The following is a 26,839-nucleotide window of genomic DNA, read 5'->3' on the forward strand; positions in this document are numbered from 1 at the left end:
CCAACACTGACCAGCCTTCTGCCCCAAAGCCAAGCCAGACCTCACTGTGGATTATTGCTGTTTCTGTTTTGAAGGAACCCACGAGCCACGATCTGGACTACAGACTGATGTAGTGTGTGTTTGTGCGCGTGCGTTTATTTTGTGTGTGTGTGTGTGTGTGTGTGTGTGAAGGCCGAACTCGGACGCGGGAGCAGCCTCGAGCTCATGGCTCAGCGGGTGCGTAAACTTGGTATTCTTACCTAGGACCTGGGAACATGATTTTGCACGGGCTGGATTAACACAGTGTGGGATTAAGTCTGGATAAAGTCTGGGATTAACTGATATAGTGTTGGATTAATACCTAAATCACTGGGTTAATGAGCTGAATTAACTCGTGCAGGGTTGTATCAACCCTAATAGTGCTATTAATAAACCCGTGTCAACACTGAAACAGTCAATTCGAGACTGTATGAGTTAATCCAACACCGTACTCTATGAATTCAACCTTGCAAGCATTCATGGGACATTGATAATCACTGGATTGTTAGGAATGGTCCAGTGCTTGGAAAAAGCGAATAATCCTGGTTGCCTTTTTATTAAACATATAATAAATCAACAGTTTGTGGAACAGAGAATATTACGTAGCTCAAGTTCAGTGACGTGTAGAAATAATCTAAAGCATGTATTGTACAAATGTAATGCTTCGTCAGTTCAACATAAAACAAGGGGAAACAAGCCTATTAACAGGTTTTATTCGACTAAAAACTATACTCTGAATTAACCAGTGTTTCATCCACAGGTTTAGAGCTGAACAAAATCAGTCCAGTCGCTTCTTACCACATGACGTCATTTTTAAATGTACGATTTTCACTGTTATTTTGAATCAGTGAATAATTTTATTGGCTTATTATAGGAAGTAACACTAAAAAAACACCTGTATTTTAAGGTAACCATGTAAACGTACTTTCCGATGTTCATTTAGGATTTTTTTGAAGCAAATAATAAGTAAACAAATGTATTTTTATTGTTCAGTTAATGTCAACATTTGAAGGTTATCTGTTTATTACAGATTATTTATTAAAAAGAAAATCCAAATCTCATAATATAGTGAACCTCAATTAACAATCATTTTTAACCGAGAGCCGGGATTTGTGAACGACACAAATAGACCTAAAGGAGCAAAGGACTTAATAAAACTGGTGCTATATAAACGATCCGTTCCTTAGAAACCTCTGCCTTCACAGAAACTATTTTTATTGCTGTATAATCCATTTACAGGGTTCAGCGGGCTTTTCACCGCAGGGATATTTTACCAGACAAAGAATATTTTAAGCAGCCGAAGTTGTCACGGTTCTCTACAGAAGCGTTGGCTTTACTGAAGAATCCTTGAAGAACCTGTGTGTTTTTAAGGGTGTAACTAAGGCGTTATGAAGACAGTCAGGGCTTTATGTGCAGCTCATTTATACTCAACACGTTCCTTTCCTGCTGTTGCTGTTTATTTTTGGCTGTTTGTAGAGTGGTGAATTTAAAAAAAAAATTATTAAGGGACTTTTGTAATTGTATAACTGTTCACTCAAACATTTTTAGCCCTTTTATGTAGTTATGTTTTTATTTCCTTTTACGTTTAGATCTTTTTATTTCTTTGCTGCTAGACGTTTTAATAAAAATAAAAACAAAATATACACGACATTAACCGAGGACAAACCGCTTCTAAATATAATATTTTATTATAAAAGTATATATTAAAACAATATTTCACACACATTTTGTTAATAATTTGAGCCGTTAAAGACGCACGTGCAGCAGCGTTCCTGACAGAAACATAGCCGTTATTAACGCGTTCCGAAGAACGACCTGAAAAGGATAAGGGAAAATTACACAGATCAGATCAGACTGATCTAACCCGGCTGTTAACACGCACTCCATTAAAGGGCGCCCGAACGACTATCAATATTTTACAGAGTTTTCTTATTCTGTTATTATAAAAAAGTAATTCGTGACAGAAAAATGTTAGGGATTTGTGTTTAGATGAAAAGCAAAAACAATGTTTATTAGCATCCTGCTAGTGCTCCGGTGATAAAGGACAAAGCCAAGCGTTCATGTATTATTTAAACCGGAAGAGATGATATCTTAACAAGTGACTGGGAGTTTGTAGGTGTTCCTCTATTTAATTTTTTATTCTTTGCTTCCCCGAGCGTAGTGTAGACTGTATATTTCAGCCCTCGTATTTTTGTCATTCCTCGCTTTTTGAAATATGAAGTGTTTCATGTCCTTTATTATTATTGATTATAAGATTGGTACCTTTTAGCGGTCATTGTTTAATTATTGTTTATTTTCTTTTCAAACACAGTGCTCTGCAGATGTCTTAAAAATTACCACTGATTTGCCCATTACCTTTTACTTGTAGAAACATTGTAACATTAGAATAAACACAAACAAACACTGATTACATTTTAAAATGTAAATGTATTGTTTTTAAACATAATATTATATTCTGGGCTGCTCTAAAATACAGGGGTGCTTCTGGATTTTTCTCAAAAGGCGCAAAGGCAGATTGATCTATTTTTCTTGTTTATCTTATTTTAAGTTGATCGGGCTAATCACCCTCCTGATTTATAAATACATTTTTGATTTGCCACACCAGTCGTCTCTTAAAAATCTATAATGAATATTGGGCTGCAATGAGGAGAGGGTGAGAAGTGTTTAAACGAAAACACATCCATGTTAGTCCTGCAGCATTGTGCATTAAATATTAATGTTTTTCTTTCTGAGTAAAAACTCTTACAGCCCATTTACATTGATTTTAAAAATAATTTTCGCAGCTTTCTAAAACATTTGCACAGTGCAGTGGCGTTCAGTCTGACCACAGTGTGTTTTATAAATACGTGAATGCGCGCGCGGCGTTATAGTTTATGATGTACTGTGGACGTTTTTCCATAGGCCTATTAATTACCGAGTTCGGTTCTCTTAAGTTTAATAATCGTAGATATATTTTGGCCTTAAAATAGACCAGTAGAAACGTTTGGTATTTAAAGAATCGCTTCAAAATGGTTTTCAGTAACAGAGAAGAGCCACCGAACCAGACAAACTCTGACACTTTCATATGGGTTTCCTGTAGTTCACAAACTAACAAACCCATAAGCACGTAGTCCAGGGTGTGCGTGTTTTTTTTTTTTGTTGATGATAGAGCACCCGGATCTGTAGAACATCATCCAATGTTGACTCCTAACAACAATGGAGACATTTCTGGAAGTTTTCTATACGTCAATATGGTTTTATATTGAAATATACACGACATGTTTAACATCACAGAGAAGAACCACCACCCAGATCTGATTCAAATATTTCTGTACGTATCTATGTACAACTTTTGCCTTTATTGTGTAGTCTACGTGTGTGTGTGCGCGCGCGTGTGTGTGTATGCTCGCGTGCTCGTGCTGATGCTTATTCTGTTTAATTATTATTATATATTGACCAGGCCCTCGTCCTTAGAGCTGAACAACAGTCTTTGAATCCTAAAAGTGGTAGAACTATTTTGATGCTACTTAGAACCCAATAATGACGTTCTTTACAGAAACTATGGAACAGATTTTATATCATAACCCTTTCGTGTATATTTTTAAAAGCGTGGATGTTATATATATATATATATATATATATATATAATAATAATAAAGATTAGATCTAAGGATTTCTTACTAATCACTTAATCTAACGTTGCTGTATATCCCTAAGTGTCAATAAAGAGTTAAAGGAAGACCACTGGATCTTATTGAGATGGTTCTTGTGTGTTCATTGTTTTTGAGAGTGTAGTCTCTCTCGGAGATGTTGTCATTTTATTTGTGGATCTGGGACTGTATGTTTTAAAGTTGTTCTATAATTAAATACTGTGCTAAAATTTGGCAGAAAGTGACGTACGAAAATGTGATTTTCAAAGTGAACATAACCTTTACAAGGAACACGCTTGTGCACGTTTAAGTACTTCTGCAAATATATCATTTATGTTGATATGTGTTATTGTTATTGTTCATGTTGTTGTTGTTGTTGTTGTTGTTTATTTGCAGTATCCTGATGCTCTGTACTCAGAGTTTTGTCTCGGGGCTCCGCTCTCCGCCTCAGAGGCGCTGCGCCGCGATAAAGACGCCATCTACGGGTACAGTTCAGATTATTATTACACACAGGCGCCCACACACACACACACACACACACACACCAACAACAACATCAACAACAACAAAAGCAGATAATACCAAATTAAAAGCCCTTGTCCACTTTTTTATAGTCATCGTCTAATATTGAGCTAAAGTCTGTCATCAGTTTGCTTTGAAATGGCACAGAAACAATTATCTATGCTTTTTATTTCTCTTAAGAAAATGTTTAAATTATTTTTAGTTTGGCTTAGGTGACGTCAGCTGTGCCAACAAACCAGTAAGAAAATGCCTTACGTTTACCTCCCTCATCACCTGCTTGAACTGTGCGTGCTGGTGATAAAGACACGCCCTCTGTTCCGAGCAGCCTTGCTGTATACACTGATCAGCCATAACATTAAAACAACCTCCTTGTGTCTGCACTCACTGTCCATTCCCTCTCAGCTCCACTGACCACACAGGAGCACTTTGTAGTTCTACAATCACAGACTGTGGTCCACCTGGTTTTCTGCATACTTTGCTACCCCCCCCCCCCCCCCCCACCCCACCCCCCAACACCAACACCACTTTATTTTTTCTATGCTTTGGGTGGTGGATTATTCTCAGCGCTGCAGTCACACTGAAGAGGTGGTGGTGTTGTGCTGGTACGAGTGGATCAGACACAGCAGTGCTGCTGGAGTTTTTGAGCATTAGATTGTAACACATTCTGTGGCATATTTTAGTATTAGTTTTATATGTTAAAAATGGATAAGTATACGAAAACATACGGAAACAAATGGAAACATACATTTCTGTTTAGCAAAAAAAAAACGTTAGCAATTATCTGATTTGATGTTTTTATTATTATTATTATTATTATTATCATTATTATATTAATAAAATGTCAGTCAATTCACTCCCTTTCCATGAAACATCGTTTAATTACGTTGCATTGGGGCGAATGAATAAAATACACAATTATTTAAAGTCTACAAAGTTTGATTTTCCTCTTAGTTTCATATAAAAGTAAAGAGCTAAACCAGGTTTTAACATGTATAAGACTCTTTCATGTTTACGTTACACTCTTAAAAACCAAGGTGCTAACAGGTTCTTCTATGGCGTCATCATAGAACCATTTGTATCCCTTTTATTTTTCAGAGTGAAATATTTGGATTAAATAAATCTGAACGTTCGTCCTGGTTTTGTATCTTTACGAACAGCGTGAAGTTGGGTTATATTTAGTTGTACATATTTCTCTCAGTGTGCATTTTTTGTTTGTTGTTTGTGTTCAGTCACCCCCTGTTTCCGCTGCTCGCGCTGGTCTTTGAGAAATGCGAGCTGGCCACGTGCACTCCGCGCGATGGGGGCCGAGGGGGCGACGTGTGCTCCTCGTCCTCCTTCGAGGAAGATCTCACTGTGTTCTCCAAACAGGTCCGAAACACACACACACATACAAACACACACACATATATTCTTGGTGATATTTTTACTTTATTTCAAAATACTTGTGTTTCAGATCAGAGCAGAGAGGCCGTACTTCCTGTCCAATCCAGACCTCGACACTCTGGTAAAGCCTCAAAATCAAACATTGAGAAACGTATCTCTAGAGCTATTGATACTGAGTCTGAAACACTGCAGTATGTGATCTTTGTTGTAAAATCTGAAATTTGAATTTAAAGGCTAGGATTATATTTTTCTGGAGGGTTTGATGATCATGAATTTGACGGCATGTGTGTTTATGTTATAGATGGTGCAGGCCATACAAGTCCTAAGATTTCACCTTCTTGAATTAGAAAAGGTGAGAATCACTGCTCTGTTCCAGTGTAAAATGATCTGATTTATTATTAGATGTGTTTGGCAGTATTAGTATATTAGTAACAGTACCAATCAACATAAATAATTATTAAAAATACAGTATAACACATGTAAACTATATTATTATTATTATTAATGATGATGATGATTATGGGGATGTCGTGTGTTGTACAGGTGCACGAGCTGTGTGATAATTTCTGTCAGAGGTATATCAGTTGTCTAAAGGGGAAGATGCCGATGGATCTGGTGGTGGACGACAGAGACGGAAGCGCGAGGTCTGACAGCGAAGAGTTCACGCGCAGCACCGCGGCGGCTCCGCAGGTCCGCGCACTTTCCTCTTCTCTCTCTCTCTCTCTCTCTCTCTCTCTCTCTCTCTCTCTCTCTCTCGCTCTCTCTCTGCTGTGGTCTAATTCTGATTCAAATATATTGTGAATATTATGAAGAAGCAGTGCACACAGTAATAACTAATAAAGGATTCAGTACCCGTATGACTCAGTAACTGCATAAACGATTCGGGACTGTAAATGATTCAGAATCAGAGTCAGGCACCACGTGTTTGCACAAGAAATGTGTCTTTGTTTTTCTAGTAGCTCAGACTGCACAGTCAGTAGACATTTCACAGCAGAGCGGCTCAAAAATTACAGTAAATGGTTCCGTAATTACTATAAATATAATTGATTATAATTGCTGTAAATTATCCTGTGAACCGTCCCTTCAGTCATTTAGAGCTACTCTCAAAATATTATGATACCTTTGTAGTCCATGAAACTGAAACGTGCATCTCCCAAAGGGTTTTAAAATTCATACACATAGCCAAATTAGCTGAATTAACATATTAAACTGTTTAAAAAATCCCGGCTTTGCTTTATTATATCTGCTACACGGACTAGGCATTGTGGACCCTTGGAAATGCTTGAATAAGGTAATTGTTAATGTACCCCCAGGTCTGTGCCTCCAGGACTTACGTAGGTTGCAAATATTTGAAAGTATCAAAAACGAAAGAAACATTGCTGTCAGGACTTAACTTGAATGTTTAACACAGTGTAAAAGTCTAACTAGGTCTGTTATGTACTTAACATCTTAATGCACTTTGAGGCAAGTGTGCATGATGCTAACTGGTGTAGATAGGCTTCCTATAACATCATTCGTTATCAGCACTAACCTTGTAGCTCCAGTGTGAAACAAAACATCAGAGCCCTGAACCGTGTCGGAAAATTGTGTAAATGTAATATTTCTGTAAAAGAGTGTCATCTTTAATAAAATGCTCTCTGAGGTTTGAGGCTGGTTTACGTTTGGAAAAGGCCAAAGTACAAAGAATACTCTGCTTGCAATCAATTTGTGTACGCCGAGGTTCTGCTTGTGGTTTAGAGGAGGTTTATCACTAGCAGCTGTTCTGGGGTCAGTGTGGAGATTTATTTGTTGCTGTGTTGGGGTCAGAAAGGAAGAGGAAACAGGTCAGGGATCAGTGCTGATGTGTGACCTGAACTGTTTCACGGACTAATGATGTTCGCCACTGGGGTTGAGCGGCTCACAGAAAGTGTCCCTGTATCAGCTGCCTTTCAAAGGCTCACAGACTTTCTTCAGTTGTTACTGTGTGTTTCCGAACAAAGCTGCAGGTCACCGACACAGCTCTCTATTTGATTCACTCTCTCGTTGTCTCTCTCTCTCTCTCTCTCTCTCTCTCTCTCTCTCTCTCTCTCTCTCCCTCATGTACAAAGACGATCCTTAGAAGTTTGTTGCATTTTCTGCTCTTCACAATCCAGTCCGGTTCGTTGTTTTTAGAAAAACACAAGTTTCTTTCATTCGTACTTTTTTTGTGTATATTTCCTTGTATCAGGAAGAGTGTCCAGGCCACTCCACTTTCTTTCAGACCCATAGTGCGGTTAGATTGTTGTCTATTTTTTACTAGTGGTTTTGAAATACTTGGGTTTTTGTTTGAAATACTAGTGGTTTTCTCCTTCCTTATGCAACTGTATCATCTTATATCTCACCTCTATCAAATTTCAATGGCCCTGTAAACCATTCAGTGAAGAGTGGTCTCTGACGTCTGTATTTATACTTATCTATATGCAATATATTTGTAGCTGGGTGGATATGGGTGTGTGTGTGTGTGTGTGTGTGTGTGTGTGTGTGCATGCGTGCGCACATAAAACTGTACAGCATGTGTTCTATATTATCTCTTACAGCATCTGTCTGGTATGCAGTTTCATACAGTACTGAACTAAATCATATATTATTACCAATATCTATTACTACAGAGCAGAGACTACAGCAGAGAATAGGGCTGTAAATCTCTGCCCTAACAGCTTTTACATTCTGTTATGAACATTTAGCATCCTCAGTTCTCACATTCTGAGTTAACAAGATATGATTCTGTAGGAGTCATTTACAGCAACATTAACTTTGAAATTTCATAATGATTTGAGTCATGATTCTTACGGTTTTTAGGAAACAATTCAGTGCATAATGTAATCTTGATTCACTTTGTGTTTATTACTTTTGTATTTGTTATGATAGGTTCTAGCTTGGTCAAATATGGCGTTTTATTTTGCTTAAAAAATAGCATATGCTTCAATGAATTACATGAATCACCATGATCAAATGAATCTCTCTCTCTCTCTCTCTCTCTCTCTCTCTCTCACTCTCTCTCTCTCGCTCTCCCTCTCTCTCTCTGTAGGTGTGTTGGAGGGAGGATGACTCTGTATCTGTAAACTCTGCTGAAGGTGCTGCAGCTCGATCTGCATCACTCAATGGAGACAACAGCAGTGAACACGGTAATGAGTCTTTTAACTCAGGTTAAACAGTAGACCACTGAATTCCAAGGACTTTTATTATGTATTTTAAGCAGACCTCATATGGGTTGCATCTAATGATGCGTTTGATTTCCCATTCACCATCCATTAAGCTTCATGTCGGAGCTGGGAATGACGCCAAATCCAAGTTGACTGTGTTCCAGTTAAACCCTATACCCTACGTTTACATTAATGGCATACCTCTGATTAGCAATGTTAGCAACACCTGTGGATAACAGCACATTACGTGATATTTTACACATCCAAACATCACGAAAAACACATCCACATATAACAGTTGGACACTACTCTGTGTATGACTGATTTAATGAGACACAAACAGATAGAGGCACTAATAAACTGTATAATACTACTGTTTTTACACCGTGTTGATGTGCGGGCAGCCATCTTTGATTCTAAACACAGGGCTGGTGCAGCTCCCCTGACTTTCAGAGTAGGAAATCCAATATTTGGGGGCATTCCAGTTGAAATATCTTAGAAATTCTGAGCATAAGTGTTGGCCCTGTCTTCAGGGAAACTCCAGTTGCTGGTGTTACTTGGCGACACTTAGTGATGTCTCAGACATCCAAGGCCCGGGAATCCAAGAGAGCACAACTGGCCCCGCTTTCTGGGTGGGTCGGAGGCCCTCGCCTCTCTTGTCATCACACAAGCACAGTGCGAGCAACCGCAGGAGTCTGTTCACTAGCACTGCACTGCAGATCTGGAGAGTTAGTGTTCTCCTCCAAGTGTGGTGAGCTGTTGGGTGGCATATTAGCACAAGTTTCACACGTTCCACATTAAACAGGATAAAAAGAAAAATAATAAATAAATAACTAAACCAGAAAAAAACACACGTTGTATAATGTCATGCCCATTTTCTGTGTCTGAATTCTGGCCCTACCCTCAATTTCTGAATGACAGAAATGAACTGGATTTTTGAAAATCATCCAGTCATGGAATCATGATTTCTTTTGTTTGTTTAAGTTACATAATAGAAGTCCTGACAAATGATGGCAAATTAGTCCCATCGTGTTTAACTGTATTTACACAACAGGGCAATACAGATATTCTATTTTATTTTATGGATAAACAAAGACTCTTCTTACACACAAACACACACACACACACACACACACAGACACACAGACACACACACACACACACACACACAAGTTGCTGTCAGATTAGCAAGAGTATTTATGAAATGCTTGATAAGTGCCAAGTGAAACAGAGCTGCAGAGGTTTTGTCATCTCCTGCACACGTTTACACTTTAGCACCACCACAGGGGTCTACTACCACTGTGTGCATGCACACACACACATACACACACACACACACACACACACACACACACACAAAGAGGAATGCAAGAACCTCAATAGTTGAAGTTTAATATGAATTATGTGGGCTGTAGTGTGTGTGTGTGTGTAGATTAGTGAGGAAATGGTGCATGGTGGATATAAAGAGTCGTGTCCGTGCTCCTCGGTGCTGTGCACCAAACCATGGCCAATAAAAACCAGAGTACACACACTTCCCCGAAGCATGCACTCGCTTGTGTGTGTGTGTGTGCGTGTGTAGCCTCACAGCTGTTAGTCTGCCTCTGTCAGAATAACATACTCCCTCAGTAAAGAGAGGGAATGTGCAAGAGAGAGAGAGAGAGAGAGAGAGAGAGCAAAAGAGAGAGAGAGAGAGAGAGAGCAAAAGAGAGAGAGAGAGAGAGAGAGAGAGAGAGAGAGAGAGAGAGAGAGAGAGTTTTCAAATTGTCACCAAATATCAAAGGTCTGGGCTGTATGGAACCCATAGAAGAAAAAGATATCATTTCACCAGGGTAGGATCTAATTATGTTCCCTAAGTCAAGTTCCTGAAGATGAGCCCTTGAAGATTCCACCTCAACCACAGAAAGAGCACCACAGAGCTTTAGTGCCTCAGGACATTCCTGAGTGTGGCACAAGATTATTAATAATAAACAAACACATGTGCAGCTTTCCCCTGAATGTAGTCCACTACATCAGTACTAGACATCAGTGAACATACTCTAAAGCGGGTGTGGGTGTTTGTGTTTGTATTTGAGCTCCTAGTCCAGATGGGCTCAATGTAAACAAGCATAACTGCACAAACTGCAGCAACACAGACACAGTTATGCATAACACAGAAACTCACACATACACACACACACACACACACGGAGAAAACAGCTTTTTAACAATAGTAATTCCCAAAATTGTGGTTTAGTACACACTTCCAGATATTTCACTGTTATTCCACATTAATTAATGTTTATTGCTCTCATATAAACAAGTAATAATCCATTTAGCTAATAACAGAATTATGTTTTTGCTGATTTCCAACAGGTGACCTCCTGGACCACAGTGGTGCTTCTCCAAGCACAGGAGACGATGAGGACATGGATAAAGACAGGAGAAACAACAAAAAACGAGGGATTTTTCCCAAAGTGGCCACGAATATCATGCGAGCGTGGCTGTTCCAGCACCTAACAGTAGGCACAAATATTTGACTTTCTGGCTCTTGATTACTTTCCTGATTCGCAGGGTTTACACACCGCAGTATAAACATGTTCTCAATTTTTAAAACAGACTTCTAAAGGCCGCACTGATGAGGCTCAAACGTGCCGCACTGAGCTGACTTCAATCAGTGGTGTACATAACTTCAAACTGAACAGAATATATTACATCAACATGTCTTTGTCTTTCAGTTTATTTACTTTCAGCCGGAACTGTGTTGATGTAATATATTCTGTTCATATTGGAATATAATATTCACATTCAGGTGAAGTCCATCCAGTGCATTCTTTTAAGGTATTAATTACTAAAGTCACTCAAACGTCCACTTACTGCAGCCTTAATAGATCTGGCAAGACATGTTTAGTGTCCAATTTCTACTTATTTAATTTAGATCTGGAGCTCAGTCTCTAATGTTTATGGTCCATAGAGTGGGTCCCAAATACGGCAATGGCTAGGTTTAAAGTCTGCCTTTGGTCATTAATGAAATCCCTATAAACTCATCTATGTTCATTGATATGACACACTACTTGCCAACATCTGGAAAGCCCCTCCGTACAAGTTGACAGGATTGGTTTCTGAAGTTTGTGATGTCAGAAACTTTAGCTGTGAAATATAGAATCAAATATACACACTCAAATGAATGTGAAATACAGGCAGCTGAATGCAGTATCAGCCAACACACCTTCATTCGGAGTCTCTTGCTGGGTTTTAATGTGCTATGGCCCGATGAACTCGGGCCGTGCTTTTATACTCTTGCCACAATTACAGCGGGATATCACACACTCCAAATACAGTCAGAGCTTTTACCATGATGATGGGCAAAAGATCTACTTAAATAAATAGAACAAACACTGGCGTCATGTTTATTGTATGTTGAACCCTCAGCCAAGTCTTCAGGTCTAAACTTTCGAAAAAATTCTGAAACTACGTTGATCTATGTAGATACAGCCAAGCGAGCTTTCCCATTGGACAGGACCTCAGGAGCTGAAGCTCAGATGTGTTTTTGATTCATTGTTTTCACACAGACCTTTCTCTACAGGGCACAGCAATTTATATCTTACAATTCATTCTGAATCTTATGAGGAGTGTTGCAGCTCAAAATACTGTGTAATGCTTATATTGGTATAAAAACTTTAAGTGTTTTCTTTTATAAATGAATCCACACAAATTGCTGTGAGTAGAAAAAATACACAAGAAAATTGTAAAATATTGGCCCTTTAAATCATCTCTCCTAGACTCACTGACACTGTTTGACACAAGATTAAGAATAAAAATGGAGCCAAAAGGAAATATTTGGGCTTTTTTGCCGTATTCTTATAAAGTTTGCATTCCTTGTAAAAAAGAAAAGAAGAAAAGCATTTTTCCTCCTGGGAAGCCTGACAGCTCTACACTAGACACACACACACACACACAGAGGGTGATATGTGTGGGGTAATTAGCGTGTAATTTGCCACCCTCCTGTTAGCAGATGTGTAGCAGAATGTGCTAAACCTCCACCAGCACTGAACAGAAACAGCAGCTTCCAGCTCTGCTCTCATTTCCAGTCCCACTATTTTCACAGTCAGTCCTGTGCCAGTTAACCCTTTTATGACTACAGTCACTGACGAGGTTCTGTTTTACTCTTTAAATGACAGCAAAGTAATTAAAAACGGCACTAACATTACAGTATTAAAATTTGTTTGTGCATAATTTCCTATATCAACAGTTATACAGTCCTACAGTAAACTTATCTGATCTCCAGTACATAAACAACAATCAGGAGCAGCCCAGGTATTCATATATTCCATGCTTTATGATTGGTTATGATTGGTTGTTATTGTACAAGCACTAAATGAGCTAAATGGATCTTTCAGTAGATTTACATCAGGTCTTGAAGTGGCACAGGTAATGAATACAGTTTGTACGTTTAAGTTGTATACATTTACAATGATATTAAAGCATGAAAAGGCATGTGAGAGCAGAAGTAGATGTAGATGTAGATGTGTCCTGTACTGTCCTAATTCAAATTTAAACTGCATTTCTGTGCAATACAAAATAATGCGTGAAACCATATGTCAATAAATAGCACATTCATTATCACACTGCTGATGCCCACTGTCCACAGAGCAGACATTATCTTTCGGTTAAAACGAACTGTCAGATTTTGTTAGTCCTCCCAAGATCTCATTACGGGTCAAAGGGCACCAGATGATACAACAGATCTTTTCTATCCTCTTGTATCCCATCAATTTCTCCAAACCCTGTTAAGTCCATTCCTCGAGTTCCCTTAGATGTCACAAGATCTGAAATATGAAAAGAAAAATGTAATTCAGTATTCCCACCCCCTCCCTACAAACACTCTGTGGACACTTTTCCTATTCACCCTGATGTTTATAAATTTAATTTTGCTGCCATACGCTTGCTGATTCCCTAATTTCATCTGCTGGGTGGCTGCCACAACCGTAGGCGCCAGGCTAATTAACAGATTTGCAGTGTTACACATGATACACAACACACACATAGTGTGCCCATTAGCGCAGAGATGGCCAGTGCTGTCCGTTTCAGGACTGCTGGGGTCAGAGAAATTATTATTTCTTACAAGCCTCTTTTGGGAATTAGCCGTTACTTATAATCTCCAACTATTTTCATTCTATTATTCTTCATTTTGGGCTGCTTTCCATTACTTTGTCTTTACTCAATGGCAGTGTTTCTCAATGACTAATGAACATATGAAAGCCACAAACCACAAAAACTGAGCATTTTCCTGTTTTTATCCATTCATTCATTCATTATCTGTAAGCGCTTATCCAGTTCAGGGCTGCGGTGGGTCCAGAGCCTACCTGGAGTCATTGGGCGCAAGGCATTCCTGTTTTTATTTCCTTGCAATTTTCTTTTGTTTACAAATCAGAAAGCAGATAATAGTCCACTGCGCCATAACTCTTTACTCTGTTCAAAATATAGAATGTGAATGGAAACCGAACGGGTTCCCCATTGGTTGATAAAATCACGTTGTTGCTAGGTTACGTGTATTTTGTGGCTAAACCCCAGAAGAGCTTCAGTCAGACAGCCATAATCATGCAATATTGGCACTACTAGAACATCTCTCAGCCAATCACACTGTGGGGTCATAACTAACTCTGGTGTAATAACGGAGGAGGAGCCTAAAGATGATGTGTGGGCTGATGAAGCCAATTAAGGAAAGCTGCAGCAAATGTCTGAAAGCACCGGAAAAGACGTTTATACTTTATTTCTGTCATCGGTGATAATAGCGATAAGAATTCTCCGTTCACATGTCACAATGTATTTAACGACCTCACAGACCCCCGCCTCCACCACCCTCACTCTGTTTGTGGTTGTCAGAGGCTTTTGACTCTAAGCTGAGCCCTCTAGTTGATCTTTTGCTTAACATCCACGCCTGTGGGCTATGTTGGTCAGTGATGTCGTTAGACCTGTTTTAGGGGGCTATAGCTCTCGCTAACCCCCAAAATAGGCTGTGATTTAAAATATGGAATCATCCCCTATTTGGACACTAGATCAGGTATTTCATATTGAATTGAGAGAGGACACACCTCTGTTTCTGAGGTTAGACTACTATAGATATATCTTCTGTGTAGAAGTTCACCCCAACCCCCTTCTTTGTTTCTGCAAGTCTAGCCCACCCCTTAGGCCCCCACCCCGCAATTCATAAATCTCTTGCACCATTTCTGGTGATCGTTTGAAACAGACGTATTCATTTTCACACATGAATGGAGCAGAAATTAGCCTTTATTCTAAATAATATTAATAGCTCTGACTTATGTAATTATGCAGCTCTGGAGCTATGTATAAATTCTGTAAAGTAATTATCTTTAAAATATTATAAGAACATCTAATATTCTTATACATCTAACTAATAGTTTTCAACATAGTTTTCATTGTTGCCCCTCTCCGCCCGTAGTCGCCCCTCATCTTGGCTATTTTTCTTTGAAGTGCTGAGACATTTGGAAGCAATGAAGGAGACTCTATTAGTGTCACTAAGGTAAATGGGTGAAAACTGTGTGGAGGTGAGGGAGGGTGGTGGGGGACATTTCAAGAGGGCATTATTTTTTCAAAGAAAAAAAGAGGAAAAAGGGAGGCCGGGTTAATGGTGGTAATGGTGGGGGTTGTAGTGGAGATTTTTCCCTTTCCCCCCATTGCAATGCTCGTTGTGAGGGTACAGATTTTTTGCCCCCCCACCCCCACCCCCCACACTTTTCCCAATCTGTCCAGGGTCGAACTCACTGTTATCAAAACATCATCCATTACAGAGCTGACAGCCTCACGGGGGACCAGGGGCCCTGAGAAAAGCCGTGGGGAATTTCCGTCACTGTGCATGGAGAAAAAAGTGGGGGATGAAGGAAAAGAAAAATGAAGGAGAGAATGAAAGGAAAGAGAGGTGATCCATCATGGCCGCTCGATTTTTCCCTCCTCTTTGAGGTGGTAAGGGGAGAATGGTGGAGTGAGGACAGACAGAGAGGGTAGCGCAGTGTTGGAAAGGGTCTGTCCTAAAGATGCAGATAAACACCAACTTTGAAAATACTGCAGTAGTTCATAGTGCAAAAGCTATTTAATATAGTTTACCAGTTTACACAATCTAGTAAAACAATCCAGTTTACTCAGTCTACAAAAATAATCCCGTTTACACAGTCTACTAAAGTAATCCTTGTTTACAGAGTCTAGTAAAACAATCCAGTTTACTCAGTCTACAAAAATAATCCTGTTTACATAATATAATCCAGTTTACACGCTAGTAAAGTAACCCCGTTTACACTCTACTAAAGAAACCCAGTGTACACACTCAAATCAAATAATACAGATTATAACAAAGTAATACAGAGTTTATAAAATAATCCAGTTTACAAACTCCACTAAAGTTATCCAATTTGCATAATACAATAAAGTAATACATTGAGAGGCTAATAAAGTAATCCTGTTGACAACATCTACCACTTTACAGAAGCCAAGAAAACAATCCAAGAAAATAAAGGATCAGGGTGTACACTTTACTCAACTTGAAATTACAGTAATCCGTCCTACAAAAATGACTACTGGAATCCAGTTTACACAAGTTAATACAGATTTCCAGTTTCTTTCTATTAAAAATAATCCCATTAACTGAAGCCTCCAAAGTAATCCAGGTTATTGGAGGACACACACATGCACGCACACAGACAGACACACACACACACACACACACATACACAAGCACACACATTTAGAAACTCGGCTTCTGGAAGAGCTTGGTGTGTTTTAGTGGCGTTTAAGTGCTGTTCCCTTGAAATTGCCAATAATTAGGGCACTAACAGTTTTATTACCCCAGAAAACAGGATAATCACCCCCTCTCTCTCTCTCTCTCACACACACACACACACACACACATTGAGGCCTACCTCTTTAACACTCAGGGAGTAAACTCCACTTGCTCAGTTATAAAGCACTAAACCTCTCCCACTGTTTCAGCAGGTGTTTATTTGCTGTTAAACTTTTAAAACTGATCTGGAGTCAGATCTAATACTGTTTGGTCTACATCTCCTGCTCCTGCTGTGGTTAAAGGGCTGATCCAGGAACCGTTCAAAGATTTTTATCCCTTCCTGTCTTAAGTGAGCCCCATGTGGTGGATGAAGGCATTGCCCTTGGTTTCGGGATTGTAATTCATAATGAGTCTGCAGCTTGGTGTAGAAGCTGTAGTGTAAAAATACTCAAATTAGCAGCAGGGAACCTGCCTGTTGTTCTTTCTTTTTCAATTTTATGGTGCACTGTCCACCAGTTTTAGAAAGGAGCTCCTGTCACACTGGATATAGCACTAAGTCCCACAGTGGATACAGGAACACTACTCAGATTACTGAGCAAAGTCTCAAATGTTTGGGTACATGCAGTACAACACAGCAAAATATTTTCCTGACTTTTTTTTTGTGGAAAAAAGTTATAGCTGCTAAAAAATTAATGTAATATCTGTCTGGGAATTCTTTGTAACTTTTAATGCAAGAGTGGAGAAAAAAATAGTATTTGCATTAGTTTTTTGAAAATTGACCTGCCATGGACCAGAAATATATCTATTCTATAAATAGTTTTGAAATGGTTTGAATGATCTAATGATTTTGAATCCCAATAGAGTGCATTTTATACCGTGGTATGCCAGAGTTTGTGAAGCCCCTTCTCTTGATGACAAGACAACATGGCATGATGGCATTTGAAATGATGATTTTCATATATATATATATATATATATATATATATATATATATATAGAGAGAGAGAGAGAGAGAGAGAGAGAGAGACCTAGGACATTTATATAATGTGCCACAACTGTGAAGAGGCCATATTTTATGTCTTCTACCCCTCAAAATGTTGACTTCATCCAGTGAGAATTACAGCAATAATTATGTAATTGTGTACTGAAGTGTGCTCTTTGTAAAGAACAGAACATCAGTAACAGAAGTGTGTAAAATTGTCAATATGTCCATATTACGTCCATAAATTCCCAAACTGCAATTTCTGTCATTGTTGCACTGTCAGAAAAAGCTCCAGATACATTTTGGTTACAAATGATGGTACAAACAGTGTAAATGTCCCCTCAGTGTTGCAGCAGTGGCTGTGTTCCCTGAAGACACTGTACATTCTCTTCTGGTATTTATAAAGTACTATAAAGTCATAGAATAGGTTTTGATAGCAAGTTTTGTTTTAAATAGAAAAGTTAAATGAAAGCATGGGATTGGACAGAAAATATAAAATCAATCCAACATATAATCTACTATTAAAATATAATATATAATATATAATAGTTATATACTTCATCATGATTTTATTTCCTGGGACTTATTAATGTATATACTGCATTTCATGATTGTGGTGTTGTGTTGTTGTGTGTTAGCACCCGTATCCATCTGAGGAACAGAAGAAGCAGCTGGCTCAGGACACAGGGCTGACCATCCTCCAGGTCAACAACTGGTGAGTCCATTGTGTTTACTCAGTTTCTCAGGCATGAACACACACACACACACACTACACTGAAATCTCACTCACGGCATTCACCAGTCCACCTTAAATACACAGGCTGGAATGTGTGATGGCATTTCTGCTGGCGCGGAGTGTGTAGTTCATTCTGACCGATGACAACCGACATGCTTTATTAGAGAGCTTGGTTTTCTGTATGAACCAGAAAGTCTGTAAGCACTCTTTTGCTGTTTCTTCTGATATCACTGGCATTGTTTGGTAGCTTATCTGTTTCAGCTGCTCTCACAGCTGTAGATCCTTCAGGAAAGTGTTACAGTGCTGTGAGGATTTGATTGAATTGAGGCATGAGAGCATTAGTAGTACTGATGTTGGATGATTAGCTCCCAAATGTATTTGATGGAGCTCCATCTCTCCAGAGGTTTCAATGTTCCACAGCACACTCCTGGAGGACTTCATACCCCTCTAGCTGACGTTGAGCCTGGTGACCTTAGACTCAAGCAGCTGCTCTAGAGCATCCCTTTTGTAAAGGTCAGTGCTTTTCTACTGCGATTACACAAGCTGTGGACCCAACTCAAAAATGTGTGCACATTAAAGTAGCGTACCTCACTTAATAAGAGAGGTATCCACATACATTTGGCCACACAGGGTATCAGACCTTTTCTTTTATTGCATTTCCACTGCGCAGCATCCCTCCACCGTGGTTCCACTCAGTTCCTCTGTAGAGGTTGAGAACGGTGGAGATGGTCGCCTACTCTGCTCTCAGAACAGGTGATGGAGGGGGCAGTGGTGAGTGCAAACGAGCACTTGTCACATTAAACTAAATTTTCACGGTGAACAGCTGGACTGGTTTATTTAAAAGCACTCCCCCCCACCCCCACACACTGAATGACCGCTCAGTGACCCTAGGGACATTTTATGGCTCAACCAGACCAAGTGTATACCTTTCAATATGAAACAAATTACAGAACATTACTTTATTCTGTAGAAGATTATTTATATATTATTTATCCTCAAGGAGAGTTATAACTTTAATTATGCTGCACTTATCAAATGTAGTGATGTAATTGCACCATAAACCAAACAATGAAGGCCATTTATACTGTACAATGTCTGTTAATATGTTTACCCTTTTATTTATTTGTTGATGTTGTTTACATGTTTAATCACATATACATTATGGAAAGAAGTGTAAATCATTTTTATATCAAAATGTATTTTTCAAAGGGGACAGATTATGACAAAATTACTAATGTGGTGCTTGTGTACATAATTTGGGGATATGAAGCCCACCAATCCACACACTGTGAAACAAGACTGCCCGTCTGAAAACATGGGATTAAAGGAGTCATTCTAATTTTGCACTGTTTCTTATGTACAGTGCAGACAATTTAGTGTTGTCCCGCCCCCTCTTCTGGGTCTCTTCAATCACAGTGCTGGACCCACGTTTATTTGAGGGCCCAAAAATGAGGTTAAATACAGAAAAACTAACAATGAACATGGAGAAATAAGAGCACTGAGTATAAACTGAGAAAATGAGAACAGAGAAGAAAGAGAACAGAGTGAAAACGGCTAAAAACCAAAGCTTGTGCTCCTCGCTCCTCACTGCTGTGCACTCAGGGTTGGGTTGAACAGCACGAGCTCATTATCATTTAAAGGAACAGGCGCTGAAATTGACCATTCTGAACAGGGCTGTTTACACAGGGGGAGAATGCTGCTTTGGGGTTCAATGCCTCATGCCACTTGGTTCCCTGTTGTAACACCTGTATGAACTGTGTACTGATCTGTCCCTGTGCTGTTGAGTGTTTGAGGGTGGGCTAGAAATATCTGTGGAGCACTTGCCACCCCCATGCGTTTATGGTCGTGTGTGTGTGTGTGTGTGTGTGTGTTGGGGGTGAGAAGGCAGGGCCTGGAGCTCATAAACTCAGCCTCATGGTGTGAAGCGAGGGGTCAGCCAGGGGTCAGATTTTACCCCCTAAAAGATGGGGGCAGGGGGCCAGAAGACAGGGGGCTCTGAGAGGGGTTAATTGACGAACAGTTATTTATTAGAAAGTGATCCAGGGTTGGTTTTGAATGCTCATGTTGTAGTAAACTGTAGCATAACATGTCATAACATAACGCAGGCTAAAACATAACATTATTGTATATTAATGACATTTAATTCCAGGCCATTTTGAACGGCCCATTCCTCGTGAGAGTATCCCACAATGCAAAGGGAGGCTGATATGTTCTCATATAGTGTAAACAAATTAAAAACATGTGATTTAGAGATATTAACAAGCTGGTCTTTACTCCAGGAACGGGACTGTGACTGAGTATTATTTTTATTAACGTATTTATTATTTGCTTCTGTATTGCTATTATTTGCATCTGTTGCTCTCTACATTGTGGGAATATTTCAAGATGAATGAAAAAGCAGTAATGCAGCTTGTGTAGAGTTGCTTCTCTGCCTGTGACAGACTGGGGTCCAATTCCTGGCTCAGGAAACCACACTCCACAATAAGAGTCTTATTACTTATGCATCTCTCTGAATGAGCATCCACTGAATGTTCTTTAAGGAACATTGGCGGCACATTTATGCGGATATAAAGTCTATTAAACATACTGATTGGAGTCACAACTGGACAGTGCTGTGGACATCCCCTCGGTGTGAGCTGACCCCGTGCTATGAGAGAAGGTGAAAAAGAACCGGCTGCCTGCGGAGGAACAGAGCCACATCCATCACAAGCTGACCAGGGCACTGGCACCTGGGGGCCAGAGGTCATGGAGGAGGGGGGGAGGGGGGAGCAATGGAGGGTTACACTGAGAAAAACCAGAGCTGCAGCATCTGTGGTCAGAGGGGTCACAGAGTCAAAGGGTGAAAGAGCAAGCAGAACAGGGCGGGGAGCTGATACTGTAATTATCTGTTGCTCATATTGAACTCTCTCTCTCTCTCTCTCTCTCTCTCTAGGTTCATCAATGCCAGGAGGAGGATAGTCCAGCCCATGATAGATCAGTCTAATCGAGCGGGTAAATCTACTCTCTTTCTTCTTTAAGCGTTCCCTCTTCTCACTCTCAGCTCTTAAGAGCCCAATACAAACAACAGCCATACTTAAGTCCTGAGGATTTTTAAAGTGATATATTTTACCCTCCTACCTTCTCCTATCTGTCTTGTTCTTTTCTAATTACACACTCTCCCCTCTCTCTCGTTCTCTCCCCTCTATCATTCTACACCTTTTCTTTCTCCCAACTCTTTTGCCTCTTTCCCTTTCTCTTGCTTTCTCCCTCTGTCTGCTTGTCTCTCTCCACCTCTAATTTTCTTCCTTTCTATTCTCTCTCTCTCTCTCTCTTTCTGAGACACACACTCCACCCACACTATCTGGGAGCTGTCAGAGGGAGCTGGTCTTTTTTCTGTTGAACTGTAGTGAAGTTTATGGGCTGTGAGGGGGACGACGTGGGGTGAATGTTTCGGGAGGGATGGAGGGATGAAGGGAGGTGGAGGGGTGGAGGCATTGAGGGATGTGGGAGGGGAAGTTCAAAGGCATTTCTGAACTGTTGCCCTTACTCCAGTTAACCAGACACAGCTCACAAACCCTACACAGACTGTACACTAATGGGGTGAGAGAGAGAGAGAGAGAGAGAGAGAGAGAGAGAGAGAGAGAGAGAGAGAGAGATGGGAAGAGCGAAACAGGGATAATAGAGAGAAAAACATGGGACAGCATGGGAGATGGAGAGAGAGAGCTAGAGAGAGAGAGAGAGAGAGCTAGAGAGAGAGAGAGATGGGAAGAGCGAAACAGGGATAATAGAGAGAAAAACATGAGAGAGAGAGAGAGAGAGAGAGAGAGAGAGAGATTTTATAAAGGTCTGGGTTTTTTTTCTACTTTTTATAATATTACTTTACCTGGTTTATTTTTCTCACCCACCTTTCACGATTCTGTGAATGTGTCTATTATTTATTTAATTATTTCTAGTTACTTTGACCTACTACTGTTTCTTTTCTATTATATTAACTTGTAAAAATTAAATATCCACTCAATGCAACTCCATTTTAATTTGAATAAATTCAGTACTCTTCACTGAAACCTGAAGCTGAACCTAGGCTTAATTTCAACCCAAAAACATTAACCCAAACCTGACTCTGAGTTTCACCACAGAGATTGGGAGTAACCTGAGCGTCTGTGGATCCTCTTTAGGAAAGTGTGACCACAGATGTTTGTCTGAATAGTGCTGTATAATCTAATCGACCGATCCCTGTCCTCTTCCAGTGGGTCACAGTGGGCCATATCCTCCTGAGGCTCAGTCGATGGGAGGATACATGCTGGATGGACAGTCGCACATGGGCACCAGACCCCCAGGTGACCCCCACTTTAAACCTTTTCAGCATATGTTTCAGTATGTGGTACTGTTTATGTGTTGCTCTGTGTAAGACAGATGTTTAGTGTTTCCCAAATGTAGTCCATCGGCCAAAACATGATTAGCATCAGTTAAACTTCTTTAGATGTTTTATGCAGGGGACTTCACAGAATGGAAATAACTTATCCACTCACTCACTCACTCACTCACTCACATATACATACTCACTCATATTTAACAACTGCTCCACAAGGGTTCACTTTAAAAAACAAATTTTTTTTACAGATAACACTCAAACACAGTCAAAAATCACTTAAATAAGTTTAGTCACTGAACAGCTGTGGTCTGTGATGCATCACACATGCACTTTACCTGAAGATAATTGGAAGCAATATCATTCTATTGACTGTTAGCTACATTAGCCTTCTCTCTCTCTCTCTCTCTCTCTCTCTCAGGATCACTGGCTGGGATGGGGATGGATCCTCAATGGCACTACATGTAACCTGTGTGCTTTATCCCACCACTCCTGCCTAAGAGAGTGGTAAGCCCAGTGAAAATGTGTATGAAAGAAAGTGTGTGTGTGAGAGCAAGAGAATGAGGGAGAGCACCATACTCTAAAAGATACCAATAAGCTCTCTCTCCGTCTCACTCACTCTCTCTGTTTAGACTGTCACATCCCAGAATATCCAGCTGCACTAACAGATGACCTCTGCCTCCTGCATGCGATTCACAGAGCCGAGACATTTTGACCTTTCTTTTCTGTCTTTATCCTTTCCCTTTATTTTTTAGAACATTACTTACTTAAATCAAGTGTGGTTCAGTAGCCAATTTCACAATTAATTTTAAGTTATTATAATAGTATTTAATAATGTATGCAGGAGCTGTATGTGTAACATTTGTACCGGACATTACCCAGACTTTTGTCCTGCCAGCCCTCAAGTACAAATTCCGGGTGATGTCAGAGTGAGCCCATGTGTGGATAGATCCGGTAATGTACCAGAGAATTCGCAGTGAATTCATGCCGTGCCTCCTGCACATGTGGCACAGGTGCCTTTCCGTGCATAAACCATGCAGAAAACTTTCAGCTGTAGAAACGCATCTGACACAGGAAATCCCCAGCTATATGCTACATGTGTGCAAGAGCAACTCTGGAAAATGTCTGGACCTGATTCTCCAGACATTATCTCAAGTTCATAAGGGAAATTCAGCTTTATAGGCACTTTCTAAAATTAATTCCTTGCTTGCTGACTCCAAATTTCTTTTCCATTTTTTCCTGCAGTATCATAGATGGCATATGGTGAACACTACAAATCCCAGAAACTCCAGTGAATTACCTCTGTGTGGATTAAAGAGCATTGCTGCCTTACTGCTACATCAACATAGAGACTGCTGGGCTTCAGCAATCTGGTATTACCTTCAAGTTCAAAATAGCCGCCACAGCTGGAGTCAAGTGTGCACTGGGAGATCAACCAAGTCAACTGTCCAGATGTATCCAGAGACAGATCCTAATGAATTAATTCTGCAGTTTAAGATTAAAAAACTGCTGAAACTGCTGGTATAATCTCCACAGATGAGTCTAAAGACACCAAGCCCAATGTCAGTGTCAAGCTAGAGGGGTGTAAAAGGGTTTTGGAGCACTGGCATTGTGTTCTTTTGTGTGGCATGGCACTATTCAATACCTTTTGGATGACATGGAGTGGGGTTTGTGATCCAGAACTAATCACTGAATATCAGTACCAGACCTCAGTAACGTTAGTATGACTGAATGCACTCAAATTCACAGCAGTGTTCCAACATATTTCAAAGCCTTTCATTAAAAGTAGAGGCTATTACAGCAGCATTTACAAGATCCCTGGTAATATACCTTGATTTCAGAAGAAACGCCAGTAATAAGAAGGACGCCTAAGTTCCTGACTGCACCTGAGAGCCTGGAGACAAAGAAGACGTTTCTCCAGAAACAGGGGATTTCCCTTTGGTTGCCTTAAGGAGTGAAGAAACGTTTATTTTACACCAGCAACAGGAGAGCTACCAGCAGTGTGGAAACATGTTTAATGGTGAACATTGCTATGACGTGACGTTGCAGATGGAATGATGCAAAGAACAACTTATGTATACATGCTCTGCCCATTAACATTTTGAAGCATCTGTTGAAAGGTTGAACAGGTTTTACTGAAGAAACACCAAACAAATTTGCCAACCTGCTAATGTTAGCTGGCAAACAAAATGTATTTTTTGCAGAAATAATTTTCAACTTGAATGAATGAATGAATGAATAAATTTTTGTTAGTTTTACATTAGATATGTAGAATTTGTATTCTAAATTCTTAGTATTCTAACAAGCTGGACAATGTTATTGTAATGAACAAACTTGGCAGTTTAGAAACATCAACAAATTTGCACCATGCTAATTGTTAACTTGATTATTTAAAATAAATATATAAATACAATATTTACTGACACATTAAGACTAATTATTTGATCATAACATCAAGCTAATGTTAGCATTGTGGCAAAATGTTTTCAAAATTAGGCCTAGTGTCTCTCTCTGGTGTATGGAAATGTTAAAAAATAGATTTTGAATAGCAACAAGGTAAAAACCCACTCTAAACAAAAGCACAGTTTCTCATTAAACAACAGTTAAACGCGTTATAAAAATGAAAAATGAAAAAAAAAAGTTGCCAAGTTGACAACACTCTGTAAACCTGTTTCAGCCTAGCAACGGTTGCTGTGAATCTTTTTGTGGGCGGAGCCTAGGGCCATGAGCATTCGATTGGAGTGGACTTTAGGCACTGACTGCAAGCTTGTTATGTGAAAAAAAAGAAGTTATTTTATTATTTTCTAGCATTACAGACAGAGACAAAAAGTTTACCTTTATAAACAAGTAGTTACGGATGGAATAACCTTACATTTTGAAATGAATGTGTTTGAATTTCTTAGCGTGATCCGCTGCATTATGTATCCGACAGAAACTGTGCTCGACAGCACAAAGGAGGAAATACCGTTTTAATCTTGTTTTCAGTTGGTTTATCATGTTCTGTATTTACGCACTATGTGTGGGGTGTTTGTGTGTGTGTGTGTGTGTGAAAGAGAGAGATAGAGCGAAAGAACGTGTGTTTGTGTTCTTGCTGTTTTCATAAAACTTTTTACCTCAGTAGTTGAGCGGAACTGTGTTTCTGAACCTTGAGTTTGTTCTTTTGTGAAATTGAACGTGAACGTGCGCCACCTGCAGGAGACCTCAGTCACTTCACCACTGTTACAATAGAAAAGCATTGAACAAATAATGAGAAAAACAAAGAAACACAAGAATGAACAGATAAAAAATAAAGTAAGGCAGAAATGAACCTGAGAAGACGAAAGACACAAAGAAGGGTGAAAATCAGTAAAATGTATTAAAGAAAGAACAAAAGAAGTAAATACATAAATAATGGAAAAATAAATAAAGATACGGTAAAAGGTGTTAAAACTAATTTCAGAAAGGAAGGAAATACCAGAATAAAAGAACAAAGAGAAAAAAAACAAGTAAGAGAAACAACAGAAAGATAGGGCTGCTTAAAACTATGTGCAGAATATTTGAAAGAGGAAGAAATATATAAAAAGGGAATGAAGGAGTAAGACAGATTAAAAAAAATATGCACTATCATTCAAACTGCCATCAATTAAATATCAGTATTTTTTCAAAGTAATCGAATTGAATGGAGTAATTTGGTCTTTGGTTAAAACTGGTCTGTTCTTAAACAGGGGGCAGCCTTGGCCTAATGGTTAGGACCAGGCTTGGTACCGGAAGGTGGCTGGTTCGATCCCCAGGACCGGCAAGAACATCCATGGCTGAAGTGCCCTTGAGCAAGGCACCGAACCCCCAAACCCTCCCTGAGTGCTGCAGATGGCAACCCGCCGCTCTGGGTGTGTGCTCACAGCCCCTAGTGCACTAGAGTGTGTGTGTTCCCTGCCACAGGTGGTTAAATGCGGAAGACACATTTCGTTGTACGTTGTACAAAGACAAATAAATGCACATTATTATAAAATCACTGTGTCCCGCTAGATATCCTCAGTGACATCAGATTCAAATAATTAATTTAATTTTTCTGATCTACCGTGAGAGTGATGTGGCCTGCAGTTATACATCACTAGACCAGTGGAATGTACATTATGGAAGAAAGGTTTGCTTTATATATTTATTTATGTTCTAGATTAATTTGGCCATTAGGATCAAGTTCATTTTTCAGAAATGTTCACGCGCATAAGCTAAGGTAAGCAAAAGCAACATATGAGGAAAAAAAAAAAACAACCAACCAGCTACTAAGGCTGAACACTGGATGTGTATCC

At 39.6% G+C, this 26,839-nt stretch overlaps 1 protein-coding gene across 1 annotated transcript; it reads left to right on the top strand.

Moving 5' to 3' along the window:
- On the top strand, positions 1 to 25,738 carry LOC136686114 (homeobox protein Meis1-like). The gene is made up of 13 exons (XM_066659662.1): positions 1 to 216; positions 4,044 to 4,132; positions 5,399 to 5,537; positions 5,623 to 5,673; positions 5,854 to 5,904; positions 6,096 to 6,242; positions 8,599 to 8,695; positions 11,066 to 11,211; positions 18,105 to 18,181; positions 21,135 to 21,193; positions 22,429 to 22,518; positions 22,972 to 23,057; positions 23,796 to 25,738. Exons 1-12 carry the CDS (start codon positions 205 to 207, stop codon positions 23,016 to 23,018), a joined length of 1,005 nt encoding a protein of 334 aa, XP_066515759.1. The 5' UTR covers positions 1 to 204; the 3' UTR covers positions 23,019 to 23,057; positions 23,796 to 25,738.
- The last annotated feature ends 1,101 nt before the right edge of the window (positions 25,739 to 26,839 follow it).

The sequence above is a fragment of the Hoplias malabaricus genome, chromosome 2 (assembly GCF_029633855.1).
Source record: "Hoplias malabaricus isolate fHopMal1 chromosome 2, fHopMal1.hap1, whole genome shotgun sequence".
NCBI lineage: Eukaryota > Metazoa > Chordata > Actinopteri > Characiformes > Erythrinidae > Hoplias > Hoplias malabaricus.

Coding starts and splice junctions, on each gene's coding strand:
- LOC136686114 (XM_066659662.1), top strand. Junction 6,243..8,598: donor GCACCGCGGCGGCTCCGCAG/GTCCGCGCACTT, acceptor CTCTCTCTGTAG/GTGTGTTGGAGGGAGGATGA. Junction 21,194..22,428: donor AGATCAGTCTAATCGAGCGG/GTAAATCTACTC, acceptor GTCCTCTTCCAG/TGGGTCACAGTGGGCCATAT.